The following is a 15,442-nucleotide window of genomic DNA, read 5'->3' as shown; positions in this document are numbered from 1 at the left end:
GGAGCGCATTGGCATAGAGCGGAATATTGAGCGGAGCTCACATGCTGAGTTATAACTATATATTCAGGATTTACATTTATATATTCAGAGTTATAACTATATATTCGGGATTTACATTTATATATTCAGATTTACATTTATATATTCAGATTTACATTTATATATTCAGAGTTATAACTATATATTCAGGATTTACATTTATATATTCAGAGTTATAACTATATATTCAGAGTTACATTTATATATTCAGAGTTATAACTATATATTCAGGATTTACAACTATATATTCAGAGTTTTAACTATTCTGGATTTACATTTATATATTCAGAGTTATAACTATATATTCAGGATTTACATTTATATATTCAGAGTTATAACTATATATTCAGAGTTACATTTATATATTCAGAGTTATAACTATATATTCGGGATTTACATTTATATATTCAGATTTACATTTATATATTCAGAGTTATAACTATATATTCAGGATTTACAACTATATATTCAGAGTTATAACTATATATTCAGGATTTACATTTATATATTCAGAGTTATAACTATATATTCAGGATTTACATTTATATATTCAGAGTTATAACTATATATTCAGGATTTACATTTATATATTCAGAGTTATAACTATATATTCAGGATTTACATTTATATATTCAGAGTTATAACTATATATTCAGGATTTACATTTATATATTCAGAGTTATAACTATATATTCGGGATTTACATTTATATATTCAGAGTTATAACTATATATTCGGGATTTACATTTATATATTCAGATTTACATTTATATATTCAGAGTTATAACTATATATTCAGGGTTGCATTTATATATTCAGGATTTACAACTATATATTCAGAGTTTTAACTATATATTCGGATTTACATAGAATTATTTCCTGTTTGGCCCCCCATAATATATATATATGTATATATATGTATATATATATATATATATGTATATGTATGTATGTATATATGTATGTATGTATATATATGTATGTATATGTATGTATATATATATATATAAACATTTGTTCACTTTGCCTACCATCATGGATTTATTCTATCCAAAGAGCTTGATGCAATGCAATGTGGGATTGAACTCTTCACAGTGGATACAATACCTACCAAAAGTAGGTATTTTTGGAGCCTAATTATTCATACCTTTTGGAGTCCTGCCATTTCAAATCAAGAACACACCTCCTTTCAAATATTTATGGAGGCAGCTCACTATAGGGTTTTTTTAAGAGTGACTGTATTTTCTTCACAAGATCAGGACATAAAAAAAAACAAATAAAAAAAACTGTAATTTAACTGATGGCTTGTGGCCTGACAGCACCAAGTGCAAAACAAACTGAAACAGTGGAGGCATTTCTCACCATTACTCTTTTTCGTATCTTCCTTTGTGAGTTTCTGCTGTGTTGTGGCTTTCTGCACACTCAAGCCCTTTCCCGAGACCTCCTTCACTGATTCGCTGCTGATGACGGAACCGTCCTCACTTGGCAACCTACTGCAAGTAACCATAGCAACAAGGAGCAGTGGTGAGTCTTTGCATGTGTAAAATGTCATTTTCTTTGTCTGCATCATCATTTCATACACATACATATAAATGCAACTACACATTATCAAACAGACACACATACTTATTGCCACCTTGGAATTATAAGTTTATATCTGCATTCTGAGCGGTTTTGAGATATTCAGCTTCAGAGTTTTTGCATTCCATTTGACTTTGAAGATAGAACATTTTTGTTGTTCTAAAAAAAAACATCACATAATGTAAATAAGTTATCACAGAATAAGTAAATAAATTTGTTAATAACTCAATTTTGAGAAAAAATGTCAGATAGAACCTTAATAATTCCAAGGTGACATTATATCAAAAACTAGAGCTAAAAGAACAGTAGCTTTAGTAGCTGTGCTAAAGCTTGAACTATATGAATAGTATAGTGTTGATGTGTTTTGATTTTGAAGATTCCACAGACTTCTTAATATATTTAGTTTTTATATTTTAGAATCATAATAAATTACAAATAATTACATATTGCATGCTGTAATATATTAAGGAAATGCTATAGTACTAGAAAAGCCTTATTTTACAGGCAGTTAATGGTATGTATGTATGTATGTATGTATGTATGTATGTGTGTATGTATGTATGTATGTATGTATGTATCAATGTATGTATGTATTCAGTGAAAATGGAGAAAGTGTAACATTGGCATTCTGTTTTGATTTCTGGGGCCTGTACCATGAAGGTAGCTGAACAAACTCGGGGTTACAGGATTAGTTTTGAGTTGACAAAACCAAACCGATGCAATCAGGCTTTACTGGTACCATGATGCAGCTCATCAACTTTCTTTGTCAACTCAGGCTTTGATCCGTAAGCTATGATTACTCCACGCGCGCATGCACGTAAAAGAGTGACGTCGACACTGAACAACCAATCGCGGGTAGAGCGAGAGCGATATATTTTTCCGCGGAGGAGCAAGAGATAATCATTCATAATTACGATTAATTTAAATATGTATTTCAAGCTCGAAACAATACATTCTCTGCTGCCAAAGCAAGAGAAGACTGTTGGAGAAAGATTGCTGATTGTTAATGTGTAAGTTAAACAAATACGTTCTATATTTATGTAAAATTATGTATGTATATATGTATGCCTATATGTGTAATATAGCCTATAGCTTATTTTTATAATATATAAAAAATGTGCATGTATGTACTAAGAAAGATTAATATTCATTGATTTTTAGATTTTTAGATGCAACCCCAACTCCAAATGTTCTTGGCAGCAGATAAAGACAAAATATAAAAATATAATTCAAAGTGTTTATTTCAAGGAGTTAATTCAAAGAGTATTTACCACAACCTTTTATTACTTTTGTGAACATTTTATCACACTTGTTTGCAGCAAACAGAAATAAAGAATTAAATTCAGAAAACCAGAATACACTGGCGGAGGAGTTGGCTCTGAGTAGGCAATAAGGGACGGCCGATTATGGATGGGATTACAGGTGCTGTACAATCTGACCCTGGTGCTGGCTCCAAGTAACACTGGGTACGTGTGCAATACATTACTACTTTTTTTTAAGTTTTAAATATGGCTGACTGTATGTTCTGCAGGGGAAATACAGTGTCCCTGTTGAAGCCAGCACACATTCACACACACACACACACACACACACACACACACACACACACACACACACACAGTCTCCCACACAGAGGTCAGTATGCAGCAGACAGAACACCAAACATAACCTGCTTTACAACAGTTATGCTTTACATTGGCCTACTTTTATTTATTAGGGTGAAGCAAATGATGAAGACACTCTGTCTGTGTGTTCTCAGACAGTTGCTGATGTGAATACACTGGGCTTTTTATTATGGCAAACATTTGAATGTGTGGCATAAAAAAGGGACTGGCCCTTACACATCTCTTTTGTAGGATTTTTCACAACCTGACCCAGAAACTGAGGCCTCTACCTCAATGGGCTTCAGAAGAAATGTGTAAGGATTTAAAACCCTTGACATAAATTACAGTCAGTCCTGTGTTTGTAGGAAGTCAAGGAACTTTTTGTGATTTTGATGAGCCTCCAGAAAACTTGTAATGATCATGTTTGTGGTGAAATTATGTTTCAGGTGGAAACAGACTCAGTCAGGGCCCTGTACAAAAGGAGTCTAGACTGCACACTAAAGGAGACTTGAACTAGACTGCACACTAAAGGAGCTGACTGTGAGCTGAGGAGGCTCCAAACAAAATCAAACAGCTGGATAAAACTGATCTCAGTATGTATATAGTTATATAATATATATATATATATATATATATATATATATATATATATATATATATATATATATATAGTATAAATATATATATATATATATATTAGTATAAATATATATATATATATATATTAGTATAACTTATTTAACCAAGTAACACTTTAGTATGAATATTTATTAATGCAACTTTCTCTTGCTCTCTTTCTCCCTCCCATCCCACAAAACCAATAAAACAGTTTGAGACCTATCTGCAGTTTCAATGTGCTTTTATTAAGTGTAATATTGTATGGTGATTGCATCTACATCTGCACCAGCTGGGTAGTCAAGTGTGATCGGGTCAGTTTCATCGGGGAGAAGCTGGTTTTGTGGTGTTTCTCGCTCCTTTCTACTGGTGGCTATATTGTGCAGAATGGCCCATGCAGCCACTATCTGTGATGCCCGCTCTGGTGACTCTGAAGCGCCGAACACAGTTGAAATGTGCCTTTAGGATGCCAAAGCTCATCTCTATCTTCACTCTGGTTTTACTGAGGGCCACATTGAAGCGGCGCTGTGGCCCTATCTGAGGGTCATGATGGGGTTATTGTGTAGGTTTTTCTAGCTCAGTTCAAATTAACAGTGTTTTGTACTGTACCAAATTTAACTTGCTTTCCTCAAAGCGCTGACACAACACAGACTCATGGAAAATTTGTAAGACAAGCACTGGAGCCAAGCCATTTGGCATCCAAACTTGATCATATGTTCATGACCACAAGTCGTCTGCAGATGAAATGTTTAGTAGATCATTGTTATATCTGTTAAAGTTACTATTAATTTAAAGATTCATCTCACAGAAAATAACCATCTCACATATTCACATCATCTCTACCTGAACATTAAGGCTGTGATAGGACTTCCTATTAACATAATCTGCCTCATGTTCCCTAGAGCAGTGGAGATTGGAGCAATAGACTGCATACATGTTGCAATGACTTGGGAATCCTATCATAAGATTAACAGAATAATAATAAAAAAGATTCAAAATAATTCTTAACATGTATTATATTGTATAGTACATTTGTGAAATTTGCTTTTTTTTTCTTTTTTTTTTAAAGTGCTCATGTGATGTCACCCTATATATCTTACTGGCAATTTTATAAAAGCCCTCTTTTATGGACATGGTCGATAAATGTCCGGGGAACACTATTAATGAAACTTTTCATGTACTCCTGCAGAGCGAGGACCACCTTGCGAATGGTTCGACAAACATATGTTTTCCCCTAGCTTCTGTGCGTCATCCACCGTGCAAGAATGTACCACTTGCACAAAAAAAAACGCAACGCAATACAATTTGCGGTACAGTAAGTGCATGAATTCGACGTGTTAAATTCTTTATGTGCGGCTCAAGAAGTTCGCAAAGATAAGACATTCCTTCCGCGGAAAATCTGTATCTTTCATACAAGTAACTATCAGTTAAGGCAAGGGGATTTTGTCTGGCTAAAAACTCTTTCTCTACGAAGTGCTCGTCAAACAATTTGCGCTGAGATGTCCACTGGATTTGGAAGAAAAGGTGAAGTCATTGTAACAGACACTTGGAATAAGTTACGTCACCTATATGTTTCTTTGCTCTCAGCTGATTGGTCAAACTTCGGTCTGAGATCTTGAATCCAGAACATAACCTGCCCCGGAGCAGGTTAGCCGTGCAGCGTAAGATACCATGGCAACGAACACCGATTAAAGCCGAGCTACTTTCATAGTACCTAAAACCCAGGGTTGGCGGAAACTAAGCTGAAACATAGCTGGCTAGCCACCTAATCCGGCTTCATGGTACAGGCCCCTGTTCTTGTTGGTGTCTGGTTATCTGTTTATTAGTTCAGTTTAGTCTTCCTCCGCCCCTGCCTGTTTGTTTCTATGGTTACATATTGATTAGTTAGTTCTGTTCAGAGGGTTGTTCCATAAAAGACGCTTAGAAAAGCGGGGATTAAACTCCAAAACCGGACTTGAATAAACCTAACAAATAAGTTGGAGCTAAAGTGGTTCCATAAAAGGTAATTGAAGTTCACGCAATCTCAATAATTTGATCCAGGTTTATCTAGTCTAGATAATTGCGTGTGCACGCATTTCTGAAGCAGCCCTAGAGGTCGATCGTGGATCAAATCAATCCACCATCAAACAGCGTATATTTTGTGCTGTTTTATGCGTTTGTTACATGTTTTTTTTCCCTCAGTGCAAAACTTACAATTTACAGTTATATTCTCCATCTGTAAATGTTAGAAAGTCATGCAAATGTATCCATTTTGCTGCTAATCTTCATATTGAACGAGCGCTGCTGCGCGCATGCGCGCCAAATAGGAGCGCAATAATTCTGACTAAAATATACATTTTGCTTGGAAAATTAATATGCGATATTTTATAACACTAGAAATATCTTCTAATTATAATAATTTATCTTTATAGGCTAGTGACAATGCCCCCGAATTTTTGAGATACCCCTACCGGAGGTAGAACTAAACCCAACAATGTTTTTCCTCATCTCTAAGGTCTCCCATATATGAAATGGATTCTTGGCTCAAAATATTTTACTGCTAAGATTGTTAAATTAACATATATTGTTATACACCCCCAAACCAAAAAAGGACTAAAATATTGCCTGTCCGTATGGGAGTTAAGGCATATAAACTAATGCAGATCAGTCACACAAGCTCAGAGAGCTTTGAAACTTGGCATGTTTGTAGTCAGGAAGTTGCTTTACCTACTAGAAAAGACTGGATGTGAATATCTTGATGTATAGAATAAATAGAGACATATAAACACATACCTAAAATAAGCGGACATGCAAAAATTGAATATTTATGCAGAATGTTTTCATTTACTTTGTGGTTGCTTTGCCAGGGATTATCATAGAAACACATATGATGGCTTGTTGGAAAGATGGGGTTGTGCTGAATCCAGCAACCCGACCTGTTGAGAACTCTAGAATGAGCCCTCTCTTCTCAGGATGTTTTTTTTTTTCTAGCAGGAACCATTTGGAACATGAACTGCTTTTGGTAGCCATGCTGAGGTCAGCCCCCCATGATGTTACAACTGCAACACACCTATGTCACTCATCCACTTTATCATCAGTGACAAAGTGGGTCATATCTAGACAGTCTGGGAAAGGGCAAGAGCAAAACTCTGTGCAGGTCAAGCCTACTGAAAGACACTGGCATTTGGTGGCATCGTTGCAGTTTCCGTCTTTACAGTAGAGGTGGGTGATGTCTCTAACTTCTTTAGGTGCTGGTGCCTTCAGGAACATTACAGGTTCAATGCACCCATCTTCTCTGAGCCTCCATCCTCTACCAACTGGGTTCCAGAGAAGAGGTTTGGCCAGGTGGCTGTGACGCCACACTGCTGTTTGGTACAAGGCTCTCAGCACATGTTGCTGGAAGGCATCTTCTGTTGGGGGTAGATTTGCTGCTGACAAATCTGTGGTAGACGCTAGTGTACCTCAGCTCATCCAGGTTGGTTCAAGGATGTCCATCCACCTTTTTCTTTTGGCCATACAGGAGGAGGGCACACCTTCTTGCCACAGTGTGCTTTGCTTCTTGCAAAAGCCTTTTCCAGGCTACCAGAGAGTCCAAATTTGGTAATTTCCTGTAACTTACAAAGATGGGTCTTCAGTCTTGTGAAGTCAGTGGCCTTCCCAATTCTGTACAAACTGCTTGTGGTGTCACAACCCGTAAGGACGTGGCATGCAGGTAAACACTCACAAAGCACTGCTCCAAGCTTCTGAGCGATCAAACAGATAGGGACAAATCCTTCCTTAAGGCCATGTCCAGAGTGCATAAACACTGCTGAGGATCCAAACATCCCTTTTCTTGAATAGTATAAAAGCAAAACTAGTACATCTGTATCATCACATTTGATAATTAGACGAGAATGTGATTGTGCAAAATGTATTGCATGTAACACCAGCCTCGTGTCAGTCTCCTCCTGATCACTGTAAAGATCTTTCAAGCAGTCAATGCCTAACTTGCTAACCCTCTTAACCTCCTGAGCATTTTCAAAGTCACCTGCCAAGATGACAGTGTTCCCTGAAGAAATTCTCGTTGGCCCAGTACTGGCGATATAGGTGCTGACAAAGCTACATAGAGCAGCCTTGTTTCCGCTGATCCTGGGGTATTTTATGTAGTTTGGAAATTTTGTTTGTCCTGTGAAGATATGTGTTTGTCTGCTGGTGTGAATGGTGCCTCTTCTTTGTTTTCCAAGATCTTTGACTGAGTGTTGGTGGTCATATCTATCAAACATTATAACAACCAACTGTTATAATAATAATTTGTTACATTTATATAGCGTTTTTCTGGGTACTCAAAGCGCTTTACATGGGAGGGGGAATCTCCTCAACCACCACCAATGTGCAGCATCCACCTGGATGATGCGACGGCAGCCATATTGCGCCAGAACGCCCACCACACACCAGCCTACTGGTAGAGAGGAGACAGTGATGAAGGCAGTCAGTATATGGGGATGATTAGGAGGCCATGATGGACAGAGGCCAAGGGGCAAATTTGGCCAGGATGCCAGGGTTACACCCCTACTCTTTTTCGAAGGACATCCTGGGATTTTTTTAATGACCACAGAGAGTCAGGACCTCGGTTTAACGTCTCATCCGAAGGACGGTGCTCTTTGACAGTATAGTGTCCCGATCACTACACTGGGGCGTTAGGTCCCACACAGACCACTGGGTGAGCACCTCCTGCTGGCCTCACTAACACCTCTTCCAGCAGCAACCTGGTTTTTTCAGGAGGTCTCCCATCCAGGTAATGACCAGGCTCAGCCCTGCTTAGCTTCAGTGGGCAACCAGTCTTGGACTACAGGGTGATATGGCTGCTAATATCACTGTTACCTTTCTTTCCCATTAAAGTTGCAATCTTTTTGACAGCCAGTAATCTTCGAAAGAGCACATTTGAGTCCATGTGAACCTTTGTAGATATAATGACTCCAACTGATGTTTCCATGTACTTGAAGGTCGCACACTGGTTTCTTTTCTCTGGCTTCCAGAAGATCTTTGTTCTTTTTGATTTTGCCAGACATTGTTCAATAAAGATGTATCTGTTTGATCGCTCAGAAGCCTATCTGTTTGATCGCTCAGAAGCTTGGAGCACTGCTTTGTGAGTGTTTACCTGCATGCCACGCCCTTACGGGTTGTGACACCACAAGCAGTTTTTACAGAATTCGGAAGGCCTAGCCTGGGTTTCCCCATGCTGCATTGCACGCAGCGCAATTTTATTCACGCTGCGTCTACCACAGATTTGTCAGCAGCAAATCTACCCCCAACAGAAGATGCCTTCCAGCAACATGTGCTGAGAGCCTTGTACCAAACAGCAGTGTGGCGTCACAGCCACCTGGCCAAACCTCTTCTCTGGAACCCAGTTGGTAGAGGATGGAGGCTCAGAGAAGATGGGTGCATTGAACCTGTAATGTTCCTGAAGGCACCAGCACCTAAAGAAGTTAGAGACATCACCCACCTCTACTGTAAAGACGGAAACTGCAACGATGCCACCAAATGCCAGTGTCTTTCAGTAGGCTTGACCTGCACAGAGTTTTGCTCTTGCCCTTTCCCAGACTGTCCAGATATGACCCACTTTGTCACTGATGATAAAGTGGATGAGTGACATTGGTGTGTTGCAGTTATAACATCATGGGGGGCTGACCTCAGCATGGCTACCAAAAGCAGTTCATGTTCCAAATGGTTCCTGCTAGAAAAAAACATCCTGAGAAGAGAGGGCTCATTCCCCCTTAGAGTGTTTGTTTTGTTAGATTGCCATTTGTTTGATTTAAGACAGTAATTTAATTTGTATTGTGTTGAGTAAAGTTATAGTTTTATTAAAAGGCTCATTAAGGTCAAATTGCAATTCTGACTCCTGGGGCCTCATTTATAAACGTTGCGTACGCACAAAAGAAGGTGTACACCGCCCTCTACGCAATAATTGGTATTTATAAAAAGCAAACTTGACGGGAAAATATGCGGTCCTTCACGCAAACTCTGACCCAGGCGTACGCACAAAAACGGGTGAAATGAGAAATGGCGACACCGTCAGCAGATGGAAGAAACACGTGAAAGTGTGTGAAACTGTAGACCGTTGTGTAAAATAAATGGCAATACTGCCTCTCATAAATAACATGAAGACTTCACAAAGCAAGTCTTACAATTAACAGCCTACATGGACACCCTTTTGATCGATCTGCAGTGTAAAACAAACAAAATCAAATGAAGATTACAACAGAAATGCAAATTAACACATATTTGCAAAAAGAAAAGTGAAATTTGTTCTGCAATAATATTGGCATGTTATGCAATTCATCCTCATAACACATCTGTAGCTTGTCAGATGCAATAAAATGGATGGTAATAAAATACCATGATGCCATCACAATGCGTAATGACGCACAATGGCTGATCTTGCGCTTCACGTTTGCATGTGAGTGAAGTTTCGTTTCTTGGTTTTCCTCTCTGTGTTTTGCCATGATTTCGCAATCGATGAATATTAACTTGTGGGCGTTTCACGGACTATTTATGGGCAACTATGGGCGTGACATGAAGCCGCAAAAGCTGCACTACATTTAGAATTGATTGTGATTTATTAAAGGGTTAGTTCACCCAAAAATGAAAATTTTATCAGTAATTACTCACCCTCATGTTGTTCCAACCCCGTAAGACCTTCGTTCATCTTCGGAACATAAATTAAGATATTTTTGATTAAATCTGAGAGCTGATCACTCCTCCATAGGCTTCTTAGTGATTGAAACTTGCTGCAGAAAAGTTATTAAAGAGATCGTTAATATAGTCCAAGTGACTACAGTGGCTCAATCTTAAGTATATCAAGCGACGAGAATACTTTTTGTGCACAAAAACAAACAAAAATAACGACTTTATTCTACTATTCATTTCCTTCTCTCTCACAGAATTTTCATTTTTGGGTGAACTAACCCTTTGAGGGAAAACTGCGTAGGATGTGCGTGCGCACGGTTTTATAAATCCGAATATTTGTGTGCGTACGCACGTCCTATGTTTCACCCGTACGCCAATTCTGACGCAAATCCTACGCAAAGTTTTATAAATGAGGCCCCTGTTCTCCTGTTTGTGCTATGGTAAGGTCTTATCTTTCGATATCAATCTTTGTTTTCATATAGTACAAGGTGCCATATGAAATGTTTCATTATTAAATGTATCTTATATTAGAATTTCTCACCATTACCTCTGATAATGTGATTTGGACTAAATTATGTCAGTGTTCCATTTTTTTTCATTTTAGACACCTCATACATTGAGTGACAGAACACCCTGATTTGTCGTGCTATATTTACATATTTGGTATTTCTGGATTCAGCACAACCCCATCTTTCCAACAAGCCATCATATGTGTTTCTATGATAATCCCTGGCAAAGCAACCACAAAGTAAATGAAAACATTCTGCATAAATATTCAATTTTTGCATGTCCGCTTATTTTAGGTATGTGTTTATATGTCTCTATTTATTCCATACAACAAGATATTCACATCCAGTCTTTTCTAGTAGGTAAAGCAACTTCCTCACTACACACATGCCAAGTTTCAAAGCTCTCTGAGCTTGTGTGACTGATCTGCATTAGTTTATATGCTTTAACTCCCATACGGACAGGCAATATTTTAGTCCTTTTTTGGTTTGGGGGTGTATAACAATATATGTTAATTTAACAATCTTAGCAGTAAAATATTTTGAGCCAAGAATCCATTTCATATATGGGAGACCTTAGAGATGAGGAAAAACATTGTTGGGTTTAGTTCTACCTCCGGTAGGGGTATCTCAAAAACTAAAGGACTTTTTGACCATTTGTCACTAGCCTATTAGGATGTTGGATAAGTTGCAGTGAACTTCTAGCAAACAGAAGTACTTCAGTGAACAGAAGTAGCCTAATTCAGGGAAGATTTTTTTTAAGAAACTAAATATATAACGATACAAAATATAGTTTTGGGTATAGGACCTAAGCTACTTAATAAAGATGATGTATACTTATTTAGAATGCTGATAATTAAAGCTTTTAATGCAATAATTTTTTTGGAGAAAGCAAGAATCCCCAGTTTTAAATGAGTAGATTTAGTTTACACTATGGAGAGGATAACATGAAATTAAGATCAAATGTATACGTTTTGAAAAGATATGTGCAACTCTAAAATCAAAGAATATTCCATAAAATAAAGAAATATATATTAGCCTACATTAACTACATTTTTATATAACCCTCCCTCCCTTTTATTTCTAGTTATTTGTTATTTTATTTATTTACTTATTTAATATTGAATATTTGATATTCAAATAATATTACTTGAATAACTATTATATAGCACACACACATATATATATATATATATATATATATATATATATATATATATATAGCCTATATATGCTAAAATATTTGTTATTTGGACATTAGATGTGCCTCATTTATAATTTTAAACCTACAAGTGTATTTTTATGATATCAATAACTGTAAAGGGCCTATTGTAATGGGGTAAATCAAATGTAGGTTAATATACTGTCAATTACTAAGCTCAGATTCATCCTACCAGTTAAAATTCATACTGTGCTTTTGTAATTATTTATTTTTAATTTTGTGATTTTAACTTCTACTTTAAAAAGCTTTTTTTTAGTTTGTGTTCTAATGTTCTTCTAATAATCATAAACATGTACTACAGCTGCCAAACAAAACCAGAGAGAAATGTATTCATAAATCTTTAAAACAATATAATTAAATCTTGGGCACAAAACATTCAGCCAGTAAAAAAAGAAAACCTGTAGTATATATATTGTATTTATCTATTTTTATTCTATCTATCTATCTATCTATCTATCTATCTATCTATATATATATATATATATATATATATATATATATATATATATATATATATATATATATATATATATATATATATATATATATATATATGTCTATATTGTCTAATTTATCATTGTAGCCTTATTTAAGTTGATTTTCTGTATACTGTGTATTTATTTTTGGACTAATAGTGGTTAATAAAGTCCAATAATGGCATGAGAGAGTGTCAGTGGTAATATCATTGTGTTCCTATTGGTCAGTGTTAGAGGATCCGTGTAACAACTGTGGCTTAGCCTGACAGTTAGCCTGCCCTGGACCAGGCTAGTTTCCCAGCATAAGTTGCCAGGGTAACTGAGTTTGAACTATTTTAAGTTTGCTTTATGAAACAGAATCCACCGACAATAAGTCTGACTTACCAAAATAAGCCTGGCTTGTATTCTAATCTTGTTTTATGGAACAACCCTCAGAAGGCTTAAATACACAGAGGATAGTCATAAACAGAAACAGGGTAAAGATGTGTGACTAATCAGAAATAAATGAATGAACAAGAACACAGGCAAATACTATGAAAAAGAAAACCATGACTAGAAACTAAACAGAACAAGATAATTAAAGTAAACATGACCATACACGTGACATTGCAGATGGTCGGTGGGTCAAGGTGCAGCTGGAGACTCAGAAAGTCTGAGGCGGAGCCAGAGCAACGATTGACCAAGGTGGAGCCAGAGGGATGACAGACCATGGTGGAGCCGAGGGAGCGTTGAGCCAGAGGGTCAGAGGTTATGGGTCAGAGGTCTGACGTGGAGCCAATGGGTCGGAGGCCTGAGTTGGAGCTAAGGGATCCACAGACCAAGGCAGAGCTGACAATTGAGAAGCCAACGGCAGATCTGAGCAGGAGCACTAGAGGAGGAGCCAAGGGTCTGAAGGGAGACAGCAGAGTCAAGACCAAGGATGGCTTTGACAGTGGAGGAGGGAGATGGAGGCTGGGCTTCATAATAAAAGAGACTTGGGGCTGGGCAGAGGCAATGGCAATGAAGGCGACTTGGAACTGGGCAGAATAAGCAGAGACTGAGATGACTTGGAACTGGACTGAACCATCAGAAACAAAGATGACTTGGGACTGGGTGGAAACAGCAAAGACGAAGACCACTTGGGACTAGGCTGAACCGACGACTTAGGACTAGGAATGTGGCCTCTGTTAATCGCTGGCTCTTCATTTGCGGCAGGATCGGGCACAGAATAAGTGGTGGGCTCTGGCGTGTCATCCATGGCAAGTGTGGCAAGCAGGGTGGGGCACGGTGGCGTGAGTTTTAATGAACGACACCTGCTCACCACACCAGTCTCGAGTCCCATGAAGGAGCTCCAGAAGGACTAAATTATTGACAACAGTGAAGGACGAGAGAGGGCCAGGCCTGGAACATTTATGTTGTTGTTTTGTTATGTTTATATACGACAGTTGTCCGTGAGGGGCTGTCACTTTACTTTACTTTTGTTTTGTTGTTTATTTATTTTGTGAGGGGTGCTGTGCAAGAGGGGACGGAGGAGTCACCACCGAACTGAATCGCATAGCCAAGTCTGATGGTCCGAATTAACCAGCAAGACAGGCTGGGGTCGTACAAGCCGGACCAGAGGGACCACAGACCGCAGTGGGGCAGCAAAGTGGGGTGCAGGGACCCGACTCGGAAGGCAGAGCGTCTGAAGTGGGGTCATACCGCCATCCACGCCCTCTTGGGACCCAGAGATAGAGGAAACTGCTCTTTTACTGATAATTTGGGAACAGAAACAAAACTAAACAAAATATTCTTCACCCGGCCCTCCTCCGGGAGAGAGAGTGATGCGGTCACCATCTCCCTATGAACGGCTCCACGCTGTGGCTTGGGTGGAAGCTGCTGCTAAGGCTGACCGGGAGAAGAGGCAGATGCAGGGATGCAGGGAGCGCCCTAAGCGACGAACAGGCGGGGGGCTACAGCTGGCGGATGTGTCTTATCACCTCTGTCTGCTTCTGTGCAGCTGAAAACTGCTGGGTGAATTTCTCAACTGCGTCGCCGAAGAGGCAGGCCTGGGAGATAGGGGAGTTGAGGAATCGATACTTTTCAGACTCCCACATATCCATCAGTGGGCACATGACTCATCCATGAAAGCTACCTCAGCGTGATTGACGCCCAAACACATGAGGCAACTACCGTGAGGCACTTGAAGTATTCACTCTTGCGTGACAGGATAGAGCAAGGAGCAGAAGAAGGCTGAACTCTCTGTCCAGCTTCTCTCAAGGAAATACCATCATTTATGACATGTTTGTTCAATTAGGTTGGCTCTGATTTCATTTGAAACCCATCTGTACTTTATCCTTTTACATCTCCTCCCTCCTCTTACTTGCTCTCGCCTTCCACTCTGTACATGTCTTATTATATTTTCTTCTCTTGCTCTTTCCATCAATACCATTGCCCTCCACTCTACCCATCTCTTCCCCATATACTCCTCCCTCTTCTCCTCTTCCAACATCTTCAGCTCTTCTTGCTTCTCCTAAATCCTCAACTCTTTTTGCTCCATCTCCTCTTCCTTTACCATCTATTTATTTCCCCTCATCTCTTTCTAAAAAGAGCTGCAATTGTTTTTTCCTGATATATTAAAGTTTTGGTTGGCTGTTTGATCTACTGCAGGGATGGGCAACTTTGGTCCTGGAGGGCCACTGTCCTATAGAGTTTAGCTCCAACCCTGAAAAAATCACCTGCCTGTAATTTTCTAGTAATCCTGAGGACCTTGATTAGCTTGTTCAGGTGTGTTTG

At 38.5% G+C, this 15,442-nt stretch overlaps 1 protein-coding gene across 2 annotated transcripts in view; it reads right to left on the bottom strand.

Annotated features, from left to right (window-relative positions):
- kiaa1549lb (KIAA1549-like b) overlaps positions 1–15,442 on the bottom strand; it is a 182,164-nt gene that overhangs the window by 79,970 nt on the left and 86,752 nt on the right. For both annotated transcript variants that reach the window (XM_084124747.1, XM_084124748.1), the window contains exon 14: positions 1,402–1,532. In XM_084124747.1, coding sequence (XP_083980873.1) covers positions 1,402–1,532 — 131 coding nt within the window. The remainder of the gene's footprint in view (positions 1–1,401; positions 1,533–15,442) is intronic.

The sequence above is a fragment of the Abramis brama genome (assembly GCF_963993115.1).
Source record: "Abramis brama genome assembly, chromosome: 9".
In the NCBI taxonomy this organism is placed as follows: domain Eukaryota; kingdom Metazoa; phylum Chordata; class Actinopteri; order Cypriniformes; family Leuciscidae; genus Abramis; species Abramis brama.
Note: the sequence above shows the minus strand (reverse complement) of the source record. Positions and strands in the feature narration are given on the sequence as shown.